The following is an 18,112-nucleotide window of genomic DNA, read 5'->3' on the forward strand; positions in this document are numbered from 1 at the left end:
GTTGTGGTTTGTCATGAGTTCAAACCGCCTAAAGGTCTAAAGTGAACATTTCACCCTTCCCCCACTTCACCATGGAAATTGACTTAAAATTGTAACCATATATTACATCAAAAAGGAGGGTGGGGGCGGCTGTGGAACACAGTGGAGAGGGGTAACGTGCTTGGGGTGGTTGGTGCTCAGGGTGTCGGGGAGGGGTTATCCAAATGAGAAAAGTAAAATGACTGGTTTATTTTTCTTTAGCAGTGAAGGATTGGAAAAATGGGGAATTCAAAGGAACCGAGCTCTGACAATGTTGTCCAGACTTGTGGAACCTGTGGTAACCTGTTCCTGAGGAAAATAAGGGGATTGATACCCATCAACTTCTGGCAGGAAGTGAAAAGTATTTCCAGACTGGCTGGGCCAGTGGTGAGTTTACACCCACCTAATATCCCATCACACTCCGCTCTCTCCAAAAGCATATCTATTTGTCTACCAAACCCATTTACCTCCTTTCCCTCAATTAACTAATTGGACTGAATTTTCTCAGGAGCACCATTCCTTCCATCGGAAGCATAATGATGCGTTGTAATGTTCTTCATCTGTTTAATGTGAACGTACCAATCTGACACCAGGGTTGGTGAAACAATAATGTGGGTTCTTTATTTGAAGATAAGGCTATATACATATTATGTTCACTGGGAGGCTGTCTGACCTCGACCACTGCTGCTTGCAGACTGCCAGTCATGGAGACTAATACATTGCATCCTGTTGAGGTGCTATTGATTGACAGTAGTGGTCGAGGTCAGACATGTGCCTTACAGCCTCCCAGTGAACATGCTACAACAGAGCCCCCTGTGCAAACAGGGAGGCTCTTCATCACAACCCTAACTTTCCTGCCCAACTCCATTACCATTAATGCATATAGAGAGTGCATATGTGACATGGTATTTTTCAAATGTATATTTGATTTATAAATATTTCACATTACATTGATTTCACATCATTTATGTATGTATCACTGTTGTTTGTTGGTACTAGCTTAGTGAGGGATCTAAATGTACTGGCACACCTCATGGTTGACACACATTGACGGTTACAGGACAGTTAGGGATATTTCCTTTATTGTGGAAGAAACACTGTTGTGTTTTTTGTTCACTTGTTTGTTGAATGTTCATATTAGCATCCAAAGTTGTACCCGTCACTGGCTGATTTGGCTGATCGGTCTCAGTGGTGATAATTCAAATGTTGTAGATGAACTCAAAGCCCTGTAAGGACCCTGCTAGTCAACACCCTAAGATGGACCCATATTTAGAAAGGACTTACATGACTCTTTGGCGCCACAATTTCGTACCTTGACTTCCCACCAACCCCCACCACACCCAGGATGCCAGGCCCTTTCCACTTCACTCTTCCATGCCCCCAACCCCACCCGCTGTCCTCCCTTAGATTCCTCTTGCACTCCTTCTCGCTCCTGACCCCACCCTACCCAACCCCCTGACCCCTGACTCACCCTTCCTGGCCCCAAGCCGCCATTCCAGCTGCCATTCTCCTGCTCCCCTCCCCTGTGCTGCAGGATTCAACAAGGAAAACTGCTGAGCTCAGACACAACTGCACAAAGCCAACTAGTGCATGTCACATTTAAACAAACTGGTTGAACTGGTTGAGATGAGATTCTCTTGGGCTACTCATTTTATCTTGAAAGTAGGACTTTATTAAAAAGAAGCTTTTACGCTAATGAGTATTCATGGCATGCAAATGTATAATAAGTACGAACTCGCCACAAGCTCAGAATGCCACAAACACACTCCTAACACCCCACTCTGCATCTCACCCCGCCAGCGGGAAATCAAGATTTCGCATCCCGCTTAACTCAGTCACCCCACACGCTATGTTTCCCGTTCTTGTGGGCTCCATAAAATTCCCCCATTTATATAATTCCCTTTACAGTGCCATATTTATGATCCTCTTCAATTCGTCCATTATAAAATCACGTTCACTGAGCATATTGATCAATGCAATCAATCTTCACTCACTGCATTTATACAATTCATCTTATTGAACCCATTTAGAAAATCCACCTCATTAAGCTTGCCTGTTAACTTATTCCTCAACTCCCTACCTTAAAAGTAAACATTTTCTCCTTGGCTTTGTTTATTACTTCAAAAACCGTAATTCCCAATTTTTGTAACCTGACATCTGAGCCCTTTACACAGCAAATGATTTACCTGCATCAACATTTCCACTTTCCTTCATAATCTCAGTGAAATCATTTGAAAAGTGCAAAATTTACTGAGAAGGAAAAAGGACAATTACATTCAGTAAGGAATATTATTAGTTTAATTCAATTTTTTAGATATAAAACAGCTTGATTAAAATTGTGGCCAGTGTATATTATTTATCATTCGTTTTCCTTTGACAGTTTTTATCACAGCTGATGATAGCTCTCACAATTATTATCAACTCCACATTCTGTGGACATTTAGGAAAAATTGAATTGGACGCAGTTAGTCTTGCCTCAGTGGTGAGTTTATATTCAGAATGTGCACATTTATTCATCATAATGTATCCTCTATAAAATAGTGATGGAATTGCATTGCTTCCGATCAGTTTGAAGCTTAGTGCCTTTACCAGCTGATGGAATGCTCCTTGTGAAAAAGCCTGGGCGTTACCTGCTGCTCTCAATGGAAGGACAATGAGAGGGCGGCAGTTGCTTCAGTGGCCCTAGGCTAAAGGACAGAAACACCAGCTAGGAATCCCAGCTCATCACCATCGTCAATGAGCTGTCCTGGAAGTCCGATGTGTGTGGACATTGGGTGAGAATGAGATTGGGCTCAGTCTGAATGCTCTTCATGGGCAGATAATCCTCTGGCAGCCACTTGGATCACACATGAGGACTGGTCACTTGTGCAAGGCATTCATGGACTGCTGAGGATCATAGAACTGTACCAACATCAACAATAGCTTTGTGTTAATGTAGCATATTAATATAATAAACATCCCAAGGAGCTTTTCAGGAGCGTAATCAGACAACGAATCTTGACACTGAGCTAAAGGAGGAGACATTAGGATCAGTGACCAAAAGGTTCATCAAGGAAGTAGGTTTTAAGGAAAGTCTGAAAAGAAGCAGAGAGAAGTGACAAGCCTGAGACGGTTAGGGTGGAAATTCTAGAGGTCAGGGTCCAGATAGCTGAAGGCACGGCTGCCAATGGTAGGGGAATGAAAGTTGGGGATGTACCACAGGCCAGAATTGGAGGAACACAGAGTTTGTGGAGGGAGAGATAGGGAATGGCAAGATCATGGAGTCATTTGAACACAGGATTAAGAATTCTGACTTGGAGGCATAGATTGGATTGGTAGCCAACATAGGTCAGTGTGTATAGGAGTCATGTAGAAAGAGGACCTGGCATGAATTAGGACATGGGTAGCTGAGTTTTGGGTAAGCTCAAGGTTAGGGAGGGTGGAAGTTGGGTGCTGGTCAGAAAACCATTGAGCAGTCAAGTCTGGAGCAACCAAAAGATTAGCAACAATTGGTATTTGTCAGGGAAAAGAGAAGAAAGAATGAGGAATAAAAAAACAAAAAAATCACAATTGCCAGGATTTTCCAGCCCCACCCACCACTGAGGTCTTCCAGTCCCGCCGAAAGTCAATGGACTTTTGGCTAGCTAGCACGCCACATCCCCGCGGGAGATCCCACCAAGGCAGGACTGGAAGGTCCTGGCCTATCTTTGTGTAAAAGAGATCATATTTTGTATTTTTGTAGTATATTGTTGGCATCTATGACAATATTGCTAAATGCTTCCTTTTCTTTAATCCTTTTTGACAGGTAATAATTGTAGCGGGTGCCTCCATAGGTATTGGGTTGTCTACAGCGTGTGACACACTCATGTCTCAGGTAGGTGCAGCTAACTCCAGGCTGTGTTAGGAGCAGGGATGTCCACTTAATGCAGCAAAAATGATTTTGTTATATCAGAGAAGAGAAAGCCTTTAAACCTCAGGCCTTGGGACACACATTTCCCCCTGTGAATTTGATCCAGACAGACCAGGGATGTACCAGATACAATTCCTGGACTGTCCTGAATGAGCTGATTTCAGCTGCTCCAAGGCTTCTGTAATTGGCCTTAACACTCTTGAGCTGTGCGTAGGAAAACGATGCAGCGAATCTGAACCAATAAGTAAGGACACTGGAGCAAAGTTCATCTTGAAGCGGGGTCCAAAATGGTCAAGAGCAAATCAGCGTCCCATTTCACACTCTGCCCAATTACACTGCAGAACGCAAAACAGGCTGGTTATTCACGAGTGCTCATTTTATGTTACTGCACAAAGTGAACTGCACCCTATTGAGCGTCTTAGGGCAGAATTTTCCATAAATGGGGCTAAGTGCGGTGGTGGGCATTTTCGGCAGCGCCCACCCCGCTCTGCGTAATGGCGGGAACTCGAGCCCGATTCTGCACTTGGAGCTTCATTAGTTATGCAGAGGCGCATTTCTCTCCGAATCATCTGACAGGTCGGGAGTTGATTCGTCCGCCCGCTGTCAGCTGGTGGGTTCAAAGGTCCGGGTGCCATATTTAAAGGCCAGTTCAACACACAATCTCACTCCCTCCAGCCCACCAGAGATGTCTGGCAGCCAGAAGAGGAAGGCTGAGAGCCTCAAGAAGAAGGCAGCACCCGCTTCACCCACCAGGCCCTCCAGGCCTTAATCAGAGGGGTACAGGAACAAAGGCACACGCTCAATCCCATGGATGGCTTCAGAAAGCACAGCATATCAGCATATCAGTGCAGCACAGCTGGAGATTAGACTCAGACTCCCTTTCTGGGGAACACCTCGCTGGCGTGTCCCCGCAGCAGTCAGAGGCAGGGACAACCCAAGCCTCCAATTCTTGGAGGGCTGCTGGAGACCAGCCACTCACTCGGTCCATGTCAGACGTTGAGCCTCTGGAACCGGCCGCCAAATCTATGCTGGAGATGCAACGACAGGCAGCGGAATATCAGGCAGAGATTCAACAGTCACTCAGCAGATATGAGCGAGCAATGGAGGGGTCCATCCATGTCCTGTCTGATGTCGTGTCTCCAACATGCGAGCGCCTCGAGGTCACCATGGGAAGGTTGGCCATGGAGACCTTGGTCCAAGAGGTCTTTCCGGAATTGTGCTCGAACCTGCACTCCATGGCCACACATCCTTGTGGGCACCATCAAGATGTAGGTGACATGGGGACAAAGCATCTTGACCTGCCTCCAGGTGAACCATCTCCTGCAGGAGCCCAGGCGGGGTCCTCAGGCACCCACAGGGAGGATGAGCATCAGCCGGACACCCCAGGGCCCTCCTCTCAGGACACTCCAAGGGTGTGCAGCCGCTCACAGCCTGTGACCCCATCCACTCCAGCTTCTCAGGCCGCCAAGGGTGCTTGTGCTCCTGAGCCTTGGGCCACCAGAGGATGTCTACCAAGGTCATCACAGACATCAGGATGTAGCACTCAGCAGGCTGCCTCCACCTCTGCTGCGGATGTTGGGGCTGCACCCAGGAGTAGCGCTAAAGTTAAGAAAATTAAGAAAAATTGATGTCACTTTTGGGTCATGTAAAGAAATTGCACTTTTGTTAATACCTTTGATGGCTATGTGAGTCTTCCTGTCAACTGAAGGTGTTATTTTGTGGACAGGTGTTATTTTGTAGACAACTGAAGGTGTTGTAATGTCAATGTTATGACAAAACCAATGGTAAATGCTGAGCTGTTCAAATCCCAGAGGGAAACTTGAAACAACTGTCACAACTAATTTTCAATTTGTACGTTTCGAGTTGCGGGCTATGAATTCAATAATAATAAGACCACCGAGTCTTAGGAGGTTTTTATAAAACTAAATTAAACATTTATTAATAAGAGAAATGATTTTAAATACATACAAAGATCTATAAATTACGACTGTGATAACTTTTAAATCCCCTAATCAACCTAACTCCCAGTTACACCTTTAAGGAAACAGTAAGACACATAGATTTTAAAAGACCCAGGCAAAGAAACGTGATACCCTGAACAAATCGAATTCAAAGTGAGTTTTCTTAACTTCAGCTCTATGAAGACAGCAGCTTGAGACATAGATGCTGAAGGCTTTTCACACTTGTTGAATCTCAGACTGCTTACCCTTACACATAGCCTTCGCTCCTTATACATATTTTCCCCTTTGAATGCAAATTCCCATTGTTTCACTATGTCTTTTGACTTTATCTCTCTGATAATAAAAATCTCTCATAGTACTAAGTTTTACCAATAATCTTTGAGAAAAATAAACACACTGTTTCTACCTGGCTAGGTGACACATTTCACTCCCTCTTTTGAAAACAATCTAGTCTGGTTTATTTTAAAATGCAAATGTTCCCTTGACACCTATGTTTCTAAACTTCCCCATATTTACCAAATTAACATTTCAAACCTAACTTCTCTTCTTACATCAAAGCATCCAGACCAGCTGCCTCTAATTCAATTAAGTCTCACCCACACACACAGACACATATAAACACATAGACACATCCCACTATTACTCTATTTTACAATAAATTCCAATAACATTACGAGAATTTTTATATCTTCCTAACATCAGTGATAGTGCCACTGTGTGATTCACATTCTTGTGATTCAACCTCAGTTGAACTAGTCTCCACAGCCTTGTGTGATGTCAGAGAGCTCTGTTGAAATCTTTATTGGAAATGTGTAAAGTAAGCATTTCTAACCCTTCTTCCTCAAGGAACACCATTGAGTGAGGGCAGCTCATCAGCATTGATATTCTAGCCGCATTTGTGTCTCCTCAGTGGTAGTGGCAGAAGAGAAGACATACACAGGAGGAGGAGATCCCTAAGCGTATCCACATCTCAGCTATGTTTGCAAAATTAGATGGCGGTAAAGGCTTCAAGTCTTCTCTCGCATCGGTCTTGTTCCTAAGTGGACTCTCAGTTCCCAGAGTGAGCTCACGCACAGGGCCCCACCAACCAAAGCAATGATCACGGCCTGGTGATTCATGAGGACAGAACAGGCAACTGTGAATGCAGGACTCGTTCTTGCTGCAAGTGGGTGGACATCCCCTGAGTTGAAAGAAAATGACATTGAGGGCTAGGAGAGATGTGGATATATCCCCTTACTTGTCTTTACTCTTCATGGAAACTGTCAGCAATTAATGTATCATGGGCATGTCTCCCACGCCTTCCTTCCTCCATGGCATGATTGCGATCACGCTGACCCTCAGCAGCCTCCAGAGGTTCCTCGGCCTCCGGATCTTCATCCTCCGATGAGCTCTCATCCTCCTCCAGTTCATCCTCTGACAGGGGGTCACCTCTTTTCATTGCCAGATTGTGAAGGGCATAACCTGCTGTGATAATGCGGGAAACCTCGTCGGGAGTGTATCGAAGTGAACCACCTGAGTGTTCCAAGCATCTGAAACGCACCTTCAGAAGCCCTATGGTCTGCTCTATAAGGGAGCGTGTGGAGCTGTGAGCAGTGTTGTACCCCTCCTCAGAACGACTCTGAGACCAGCACACCAGTGTCATCAGCCAGCGTTTCATTGGGTTCCCCTTATCCCCAAGCAGATATCCCTGCGGACATAATGGCCCCTCCAAAATCTCAGGCAACTGGGAGTGACTCAGGATGTAGGAGTCATGGCAACTCCCAGGGTACCCTGCACAAACGTACAGTATGTGCTTCCAGTGATCACACACCAGTTGTACATTGATGGAATGGTAGCCCTTGGGGTTTATAAACATTAGGGGCTGCTGCCATGGAGACTGTATAGCCACATGGGTGCAGTCTATTGCACCCTGCACTCTCGGGAAGCCTGAGATGACAGGGAAGCCGGTGAATCTCACAGCCTGGCTACCTTCATCCAGAGCAAACCTGACATAATGATGGGCCTTCATGTAAAGGGCATCTGTGACCTCCTTTATGCATCAATATGTTGTAGACTGAGAGATGCCATACAGGTCGCCTGTTGCTCCTTGGAAAGAACCAGAGGCCAAGAAATTTAGCGCAGCGGTTACCTTCAAAGCCACTGGCAGGGAGTATCCATGTGGCATCAGGTCTTCATGAAAAATGTGGCATATGTGATGTACCAGAGCTCGGGACAAACGCAGACGTGCACGGCATTGCCTCTCGCTTATTTGTAAATAGGAGACTCTTGTACGATAAACCCTAGGTCTGGCAGGCCGCCCCACTTGCCTGGGTCGCTCCTCCTGACCCCCTGCTCATGCTCGGGCTCCGACCATGTCCCCCCTGCTGGAGCTGCGAGCGGAATCACCTCTCCCCCCTTCGCCTCCTCCATCGCATTTGGACCCTGACAAAGGCAGCACTGAGCCCTGGATCCATATCTGCTTTTGCCTTCTCTCTGAAAGGAAACTTTGAAGACATTAATGATTCAAGGGGCAAGAAAACAAAGCTCAGAGGATGACACATTTGGAGACTGTAAGGATCCATAGCTTTTCCTGCCCTAGTTGCATGCTGGCTGATGCTGCCTTGTCCCTGAGATACTGGCACACACATCGATTTGATCAAGATGGCATCGTAAATATGTAACATCTTTAGTCCTGCGTGGGATGCTAAAATTTCAGTCAGACGAGTGACCCAACCGAGCTCTGTGCTTCAATCTCTGATGTGGCATGTCAATGACCAATCAGTTGCTCATGGTCAATGAGTGGATGCCCTTTGGCCCATTCAGAGTGTCAATTCTGTGAACATGTGACATGCCTTCATTGATGAAATGCCATTTATGATACAGCTGTGTCTCCTTCACTATCGCCTGCATTCCCAACTTCTACATTCCTATGTGTTACTCTTGAGATGCAGTGACTGTGATGTGTAGCCACTCAGTTCTGAGCAGCCCTTTAACGATGCTAATGAAGGCATTGGTTTTAAGTGGCTTTTAAGTGGCTTTCATCGCAAGGAGGTCGTCCTCCTTTCTTTCTAAGCAGACTCCTGCTCACTCCTGCAGCAATGAGAGGTTAGAGGGCGACCCCAGAAAGACCCTCCTCGTGTTCACCCTTCCCCCTCACTGCCTTTCCACAGCCTTCCCTCCCTCGGGTTCATCAACCCCACCTTCGCCTCACAGCCCACCCCCAGTTGAAGCGCTAGTTTCTGAAAGTGGAGGCCTGCATGGGTGCCACAGCACAGTGGTGTTCCTCGGGACAATGTAGGCAAAGAGCAAGAGCAGACCAACCCTACAGCCCCAACAGGGTGGCCTTCATCGCAACAAGACCGGCGCAGCGCTATGGCAGGTATGTTCCACTCACCTCGAAGTTACCAATGAACTGAGGTCTGACTTGCGCTCGCCACCTCTTTTCATAGGGATTTGAGGCTGACGTAAATTCCCGCTGGTGCGATGCAAGATTGGAAGGCGTTGCAAGATTCCAGCGAGCAGCTGTTTTAATGAGCATTCATGACATGTTAATGAATGCAAATGGTATTCATGCCACTAGTTGGCGGGATAACCGACCCGCCATAAACACGCCATTGGGAGAATTGTAAACTATTTTTACAATGGCAGATTTGCGACTTTTTGCCTGCCGCTGTATTCTCCACTACCACCCACCACAACGCCCACCGTGGACCAGATGGGAAAATTCCACCCTTAGTCACAGCATATAACTCTATTCCCATTCTAAGCACCACCAATTGTATAGAGCTGTTCACGACTTCCGGACATTTGAAAGCACTTTACGGGCAATGAGGTGCTTCTGAAGCGTCATCACTATTGTAATGTACAAAACGCAGCAGCAAATGAGTGCACAGCAAGCTCCCACTGTTACGATGTGGTTAGAGACCAGTAACTTTTTGTTTAAAGTAGACAAAATGTGAAATCCAAGTTACCCACTAGGAGAATAAAGCCACAAATTTCCATGGTGTTAAACAAACAAAATAAATTTTACTATAAGACGTCAGAAAAGCAAAACAATCTCCAATATCTGTCTCAACTCTAACATTCAGAACTACCATGAGGTAAATATGAATTAACTGGCAAACTGTGGTCGAACACACCACATTGCATTTTAAAAGACTGGTGTGACCAAGACAGATGCCACAAATTTCTCAGCAATTCACCCAAACATCAGTGACCACTGTGAGTCACAAAATCGTATTACAACTCTGTCTACCTGTGTGGGATTTAAACTCTTCACTTTCCAAGATCTAGTCTCTGAATTTCCTTAAGAGCTGCACTGACTCAGACTGCCTCTACACCTGTTCACTCCCGGTTGTTCACTCTACTCTCCTGAGACTGTGTTGCACAGGGTTCACAAAGCTGCACTCCCAACTCTAATTACCAGCACATTTCCAATCCTTTCAGAGGCCACTAGCTTCATTAAGCTGGCACTGCCCCATGGTTTCACCAAATTCCAGTCTCCTAGCTTCACAGGGCTAAAAATGACTTCCAGGGATTCTCTGAGCCCCAGCTGCCTGGGAGGGAACCTGTGACCATCTGCCACCTTCTCAGCTCCCTGGGAATTCTCTGAGCCCTAACTGTACCAAACAGCTCCCAGGGCTTCTCTGTGAGCTGCAAACCACACAAGGTCCAAACTGCAACCAACAGCTGCACCAAACTGCTCCCAGGCCTGCTATCAGCAGCACCTTTTCTGTATCCAGCCTCTTTGTCTGCTGCAGAACACTGAGATCAATTGAAACCAGACCACCTTCTTAAGCTCCACCCATCTCCATGATGACGCAGTATTTCAGGGTTCATTGACTGCTTTTAAACAAATTTAGCTTTACCTCCTAAAATAAAATATCTCTCTGGACTGCACTTCTTTGCAAGCAGTGTAGACATCTCGTCTCCTGGTCCCCAGCTAAGTAAGCCCACCTGCTCTTTCATGGCTCCATCTCTTCAATTCTGACTCTATTAAACAAACAAGGGTAACCTTGTGAAATGTCATTTTCTTTGAGGTGTTTTGGCAATCTCTAAAGCCCAGCATTTTAGTTACCTTACCTTCACAACAACTTCCCAGAATTAAATATAACCTCTAAAATATTGAAATGAACCATGGACTAGATATTTGTCACATCACAAACTGCAACATAATGGTGACCAGATAATCTATTTCCTTGTCCAGGACACCCAGGATAATTCCCCAGCTTTTCTTCAAAGATGCCATAGATTCTTTGACATCAGTACTGCACTAGAGTGCCAGGCTTGATTTTTGTACTATAAATCTTTGGAGTAGGACCTGAACTAACAACTTTCAGATTCAAAGGCACGAGTGCTATTCAATGAGCCACAGTTGATGTGGTATGAAATATATGAGGAACTTTCAACATTCTAAACATTGACAACTACAGGCACCATCTCTTACTCCCAAGGTCGAACACGATGAAAGAAAACGCATTAGATAAATATTCCTGAGATTTGTTGTCTCTGCTTTTGGGAACATTGAGAAATATTGCAGAAGCTTTCCTTAGGAGCTAAGATAGAAACCTTGATGGAGAAGATGATTTACGGACAGGATTGATGAAATGCTCTTTTATTACCTATTCTTATCCTGTATCTTCAACTTCTCCCTTTTTTTTTATTAAATGGATGTGGGTGTCACTGGCTAGGCCAGCACTTATTGCTCATCCCTAAGTGCCCTTGTTTAGAGGGCATTTAAGAGTCAACCTTTGGTTGACTCTTAAATTGCCAGATAAGGACAGCAGATTTCCTTCCCTAAAGGACATTAGTGAACCAGATGGGTTTTTACAACAATTGACAATGGTCAGAATTTCCCCGTCGGTGATTTGGGGGTGGGGCCCACTCGCCGACGGGAAGATGGCGCGGGATGACGTCGGGAGGAACCCCTGACGTCACCCCGTTTACATTAAAATTTTTAGGAAGGCGGGCGGACAGCGAAATCAGCTGTCCACCCGCCGACCTGTCAATGGCCAATTGAGGCCATTGACAGGATCATTAAGCTCATTGAAAGACCTGCCCGTCCAACCTTAAGGCTGGCGGGCAGGCCAGGAGCCCCAGCGGGCTTCTGAAAAAAGATAAAACCTCATCCACTGGCGGGATGAGGTATCATCTCAGTTTTTAAAAAGTTTATTAAAGTTTCACTCATATTTATTACCATGTCCCATCTCGTGTGGCCGTGTCACATGAAGGGGACATGTTAATAATGTTTTTCTCTCTCTATTTTTAAAGTTTTTTAAATATTCAGCACTCTCCCTGAGACAGCACTTAGTCTCAGGGAGCAGTGCGCTCTTTCGCGCGCATGTGCGAAAGAGCACACTTTGACATTTGGGGAATCCCTCGCCCCTCACACAGGAAGTGCATAGCGCTTCCTGTCGGGCAGCCCGCTGGGCGGGCCTTAATTGACCCGCCCACTCAAAATGGCGGCAGGACCCCTTTCGGCAGAGGAGTTCGGCTGCCCGCCCACCGCCGCTCAGGTGGGGCCCGCCCGCCCATCAAGGTCAAAATTCTGGCCAATGGTTTCATAGTCATCATTAGACTTCCAAATTTTTATTGAATTCAAATTTTGGATTCGAATCCAGGTCCCCAGAGCATCACCCTGGGTCTCTGGATTACTAGTCAGTGACAATACGCCTCCCCTTGTAATTTCTCTCCATTGTGGAGTAAGTAAAAATATTCAGATGCAGTTTTCACTCCTGTGCTTGAGGCCTGAACCAAGCTGGAACATTAAATCCTAAACAAAAATAAAAGTCAATCATCATGCTTTTGATTAAGTGAGGCAAATATTTTAATATTCTAATTTTTATGTTATTGTATTTAGCCCTTATAGAGAAAAGTGGTGTCCTTTAGAATGTGATTTAACAGTCAACATTGATACAATTCGCTTGAACAATGCTTTTTGTTCTGATTTTCAGATATACGGCGGCAAGAACTGGAAGTGAATTGGAGTGATTCTCCAAAGAGGGATTCTCATTCTCATGATAGCCTGCTTTCCCTGCTGGGCCATCTTCATAAACACCGAGCACATTTTAGTGGCTTTAAAACAGTCTCCTGCAGTTGCCAGGTGACAGTCTAACCTATGTTTTATTACAAAAGAGAATAAAATAACAGTATTTGAGTGAAAGAAAGGAGGCCATCCAGTGGCCCAATGACAGAGTGTGTTAGTGAACACAGAAGTGTTGGATCAAGGAATGTTAGGATGGAGGTTCCAAATTGCATATTTACATATGGTGAGGGGTTAATCTCAGCTGAATCAGTGTCAAGCAGAGACCAGACGGTCTCCTCAATAGAGAGGGAGTCAATGAAATGGTGAGTCGACCATCTTACAATGAACACTGCCTGGCATCCAGAGCAGCAGCAGCGATAGGGAATAGCAACAAGGCACATGATGTCTGCATAGTTGACTTGGTGGGAGTGCAAACTATTTAAAATTCAAAAGGAAAAATAATGCAACAAAATGGGTCCTACTGTAGTGTGAAAGATGGAGCTGTAGGCTGCCTCAAATTGCTCCATTAACCTGTCAAGCCCAGAGATAGGGCTCTGGGGTTAGATGATGGGTAGTGGGACGAGCCATTCGCATCTATCATGCTAACAGCAACCTTCCTTGTATGTTAGCTGTGGCTCAGTTGGTGGCACTCTTGCCTCTGAATTGCTTTGTTCTGAGTTCAAATCCCACACTGGGGCTTGAGCACAAAAATCAAGGCTGTTACTCCTGAAGAGGTTATTATCCTAGCCCCTTTTTGGGACTATTCTGGATCAGGCATACTCCTCGGATGATCATTCTCCCTTAATATTGAGAAAAGCAGGCCTTAAAGGCACCTAAATGGGCCTGAAGAACTGATCCGACTCTCCCCAAAGGAAAGGAACCACAAGAGAATATTGTCATCCTCCAAATAGCCTTTTTAACAAATTTTAGCAAGATTATAACAACCCGGATATTATAAGGATCCCAGGCATCTCTCCTCAACAATGTATCTCGCCACTAAAAATTGTACAGAGACAGGTTTCAAGTTTGGATACAGGAGACTATATGAGACAATATATTTTCTAAATTATAGAAAGGTTTATTAAAGCACCGATCATTCAATTCGCTTTTGATGGTAATTCAATCACAACATTGACAGTTCTAGGAAAGGTTAGTATAATCATGTTTCTATTGGAGGATCCGAGCCTTATTAATGTTACAGAGGGATATTTAAGATATCCATCAATATTTTAAGTAGCATTTACCTTAAATCCCCGAGTAGAAAGCTACTGAGTCCAGCAAGATACTTACATCCCAATTAAGGGAAGAACTATCATCACTGCGCTACAGCAGCTACATTTACCTTGAGAGACGCTGGAGTGAATCCAACGAATCTAAAAGTCCTACTATGTAGTTCAATATTTAAATCCTAAAAGAACTAAACCAGCAGGAAGCATGTTAAGCACTCATGCTGGACAACATTGTTTGCTTTTCATAAACATCCTTCCAACAAACAGGACGCTGAGAGGTGCAGATAGTGGTCACTTCCTTGCAAAACCCAGTTTTGAGGATTCAGTTTGACAAGTTATTTAGGGCCATCCTTAATGTTACCTATTGTTAGATTGGAGTATCTTACAATTTATCAATACTATGCTGAGGCAATGTAAAGGCCAGTTCCTGTTTGTTCAGAACTGCCTTATGTTAGATGATGTGCAGCATTCTGTGCTGCAGGATGTTGTTGTCCTTGAGCACACAATTATGTCTAGGCATGTTTATAATTTTTTTAACTCTTCACCCTTTGTCCTGCAGGTAAACTCTGCTTTTAATTCAAACTGATTTTAATTTTTAATCCCTACTTCATAGGAGAATCACTCTTTTTAATCTTATAGCTCCTTATTTAGAGATGGATTATCTTATTAAGCTTTATATTTCTGGCAGCATTCCTTCACACTCTAATGCAGTACTGAGGGAACACTGCACTGTTGGAGGTGCTGCCTTTTGCATGAAATGTTAAACCGAGGTCTCATCTGCCTGCTCGGGTTGCAAAAAGATCCCATGGCATTATTTCAAAGGGGTGTTATCTCTGGTGTCCTTGCCAATATTTATCCCTCAATCAACAACAGACGAAAGCCCCTGATTATCTGGTTATTATCACATTGCTGCAAATGGGAGTTCACTCAGTGCAAGTTGGCTGCTGCATTTCCTACATCACAGCAGTGACTACAATTCAAAAGTACTTCATTTGTTATAAAGTACTTTGCGACATTCGGTTGCTGTGAAATGTGTTACATAAATGCGAGTCTTTCTTTTTAACTGAACAAAATAGACTTCAGCCCTTGGAGTTCTGAGGATTTTGGGAGAGTTCCTATATCAATCCATCAATCCTCCCCACAAACTCAGTCAGTGTCACTGTGTAACAGGCTGTCTGGAGGGAAGGTTCAGTCATGAACTGAGTCAATTTTTACTCCCGAGAATCCTTTGCAGCCACATGGAACTGCCCGACTGAAAACTGAGAAAGTGAGACTGAGTGCTCCTGTGATTCAAACTCGTGTCTCACTGGGAGTTTGATACAATTTGGTCTAAACACCGGAACAACTGCTTGTCGGTTCTTTGGAAAATAAATAGAATCAGGGTAGCAGAGCACAGAAGGACAAAATTCGAGCCATCAAGTCTGTGTCGGATCTTTCGAAAAGCATTCCAGTTAATCCCACTCAGCATCTATCCAGATATCCCTGTAATTTTTCCTTTTCAAGCATTTGTCCAACACCCTTCTGAAGGTCACTATTGAACCTGTTTCCACCCTATGCAGCAAGGAATGAAGGAATGTCACACCCCAAGTTCAGATGTTCGTAAAACATCAGAGTTTCCTGGGGTAACCACCTCTCCATACCTTGTTTTCCCTCTTTTATTGTGTCTCGCACAGAATCCTGGCTGTGATTGGCGTGTGCCAGGTTGAACTGGGTGACCGCTTTGCAGAACACCTTCGGTCTGTCCGCAAGCATGACCCAGACCTCCCTGTCGCTTGCCATTTCAATACACCACCCTGCTCTCATGCCTACATGTCTGTCCTTGGCTTGCTGCATTGTTCCAGTGAAGTTCAACGCAAACTGGAGGAACAGCACCTCATCTTCCGATTAGGCACTTTACAGCCTTCCGGACTGAACATTGTGTTCAACAATTTTAGATCATGAACTCTCTCCTCCATCCCCACCCCCTTTCCGATTTTTCCCCCTCCTTTTTGTTTTTTCCAATAATTTATATAGATTTTTCTTTTCCCACCTATTTCCATTATTTTTAAATGTATTTCCATCCATTGTTTTATCTCTACCTTTTAGCCTTTTTCGATTCCTTCACCCCACCCCACCCCCACTAGGGCTATCTGTACCTTGCTCATCCTGCTTTCTACCCTTAACTAGCACATTCCTTTAGATAATATCACCACCTTCAACACCTCTGTCCTTTTATCTGTGACATCTTTTGGTTATCTCCACCTATCACTGGCCCTCTATCCAGCTCTTCTTGTCCCACCCCCCCTCTGAGACCAGCTTATATTTCACCCCTTTTCTATTTTTCCTTAGTTCTGTTGAAGAGTCATGTGGACTCGAAACGTTAACTGTGCTCCTCTCTGCCGATGCTGCCAGACCTGCTGAGTTTTTCCAGGTATTTTTGTTTTTGTTTTGAACTTCCTACCTTCAGTGTCAAGGCACCGTGTGTTGGTACTTCACTGCGCTGTATGACTTTGCTACTGCAGTTTGAGTTTGCCTTTTGTTATAGATGGTGATCTTCTATGGTTTTCCTATTAACGACATTTTCGACTTTTCTTACAGGTTAGCACAACGCTATGCGCAGATATTTATTCCTGGCCTTCCCGTAAGTAATTCATTGGTAACACTAACGCACTCTAACACATACACACAACACAAAGACACACACGCAGACACACCCGCGCACAAACTGAACTTAGTCATTACTTGAAAGGCGGAGCCCAGCAAATTCACAAATTAGATCTCCCTGTGACTAACTGGGTCATTTCAGTATTTATTCAGCCACATTTAGCAGGATGACATAAAAGCAAAATATGGCAGACGCTGGAATTTGAAATAGAAACAGAAAATTCTCAGCAGGTCAGGCAGTATCTGTGGAGAGAGAAACTGAGTTAACAGTTCAAGTCTATTCCCTTTTACCAGCACTGTCCTCAGTCACACAGCATAAGTGCCAGACTAGATTTGTCCACTGTGGGACCTGAACCCACAATCTTCTGACTCTGATGTCAGAGAGCTGTGAACTGAGCAATGGCTAGCACAGTAAAGCAGCATTTTCAAGTTCTAGGCAGCTACAGCGTTAACCATGCGGGACCTGTGTAAATAGTCTACAGTCAGGTTGAACAGAATCCCAACACAGGCCTGGCTGAAACTTTGAAAAAATGTCTGGATGTAACTTTCTTTTCTATTTCAATAGTGATTGATACGCGGTCTGCTGCTAATCATTTTCAATATTCTTTCTCAGGCAACATTTCTTCATCGGTTGGAGATCAGATACCTTCAGAATCAGGTAAAGTAACGGAATTTTGAAGTGTGCATGAAATTACTTCGATAATTATCGCAGTGAGATAGATTTGGGAGTCATCAGTTTCATATTCCTTATTTTGATGATCAATCGCAAACAGGGAGAAGATTCATAATATTTCAGGAACTAATTTGGAAGAGGCTGCCACAATCATAGAGTGTTATATAGTATTAACAGCACAGAAACAGGCCATTCTGCCCATTAAATCCATGCTGGTGTTAGTGCTCCACACGACCCTCCTCCCACCCTTTCCCAACTAACCTGATCAACAAATCCTCCCCTTCCTTTCTCCCTTGTCTGTTTATCTAGTTTCCCCCTAAATGTGTCATTTCATCTCAACTATTCCTTGTGACTAAAGAAATGAAATTGGTTTCTCAGCCCAAAGGGATCAAGTGGGGATCATCTCCCCCTTCACTGCCTGGTCAGTAATCGGGTGGAGTCGATCGCCAATGTAGAACTCGCCCAATTTTCATGTCACTGAAATCAAAGGGATAAAATCGGGGGGTTTCTACACTGGGCAGGTGATTATCGCCCAGACTGTGAATGTTAAAATTACCATAGTGTCTTTTTGTTTTTAATGTCAGCCTATTGGTCTCCAGCCAAATGCTAGAAGACAGCACCTTAGTGTTGGCATTTTGATTCTCAATTCCCCCAGTGGGGTGATGTCCGACCTTCTTTCAGTCCGTCCTCAGTTTG

At 44.6% G+C, this 18,112-nt stretch overlaps 1 protein-coding gene across 1 annotated transcript in view; it reads left to right on the plus strand.

The window, feature by feature from the left end:
• The first annotated feature begins 258 nt into the window (after positions 1 to 258).
• The window catches only part of LOC144684292 (multidrug and toxin extrusion protein 1-like), a 49,376-nt gene continuing 31,522 nt past the window's right edge, over positions 259 to 18,112 (plus strand). The window contains 6 exon segments of the mRNA XM_078547920.1: positions 259 to 405; positions 2,399 to 2,500; positions 3,803 to 3,871; positions 12,801 to 12,949; positions 16,678 to 16,720; positions 17,357 to 17,400. Of these exon segments, the coding sequence (XP_078404046.1) occupies positions 259 to 405; positions 2,399 to 2,500; positions 3,803 to 3,871; positions 12,801 to 12,949; positions 16,678 to 16,720; positions 17,357 to 17,400 (554 nt within the window).

The sequence above is a fragment of the Cetorhinus maximus genome, chromosome 9, assembly GCF_964194155.1.
Source record: "Cetorhinus maximus chromosome 9, sCetMax3.hap1.1, whole genome shotgun sequence".
NCBI lineage: Eukaryota > Metazoa > Chordata > Chondrichthyes > Lamniformes > Cetorhinidae > Cetorhinus > Cetorhinus maximus.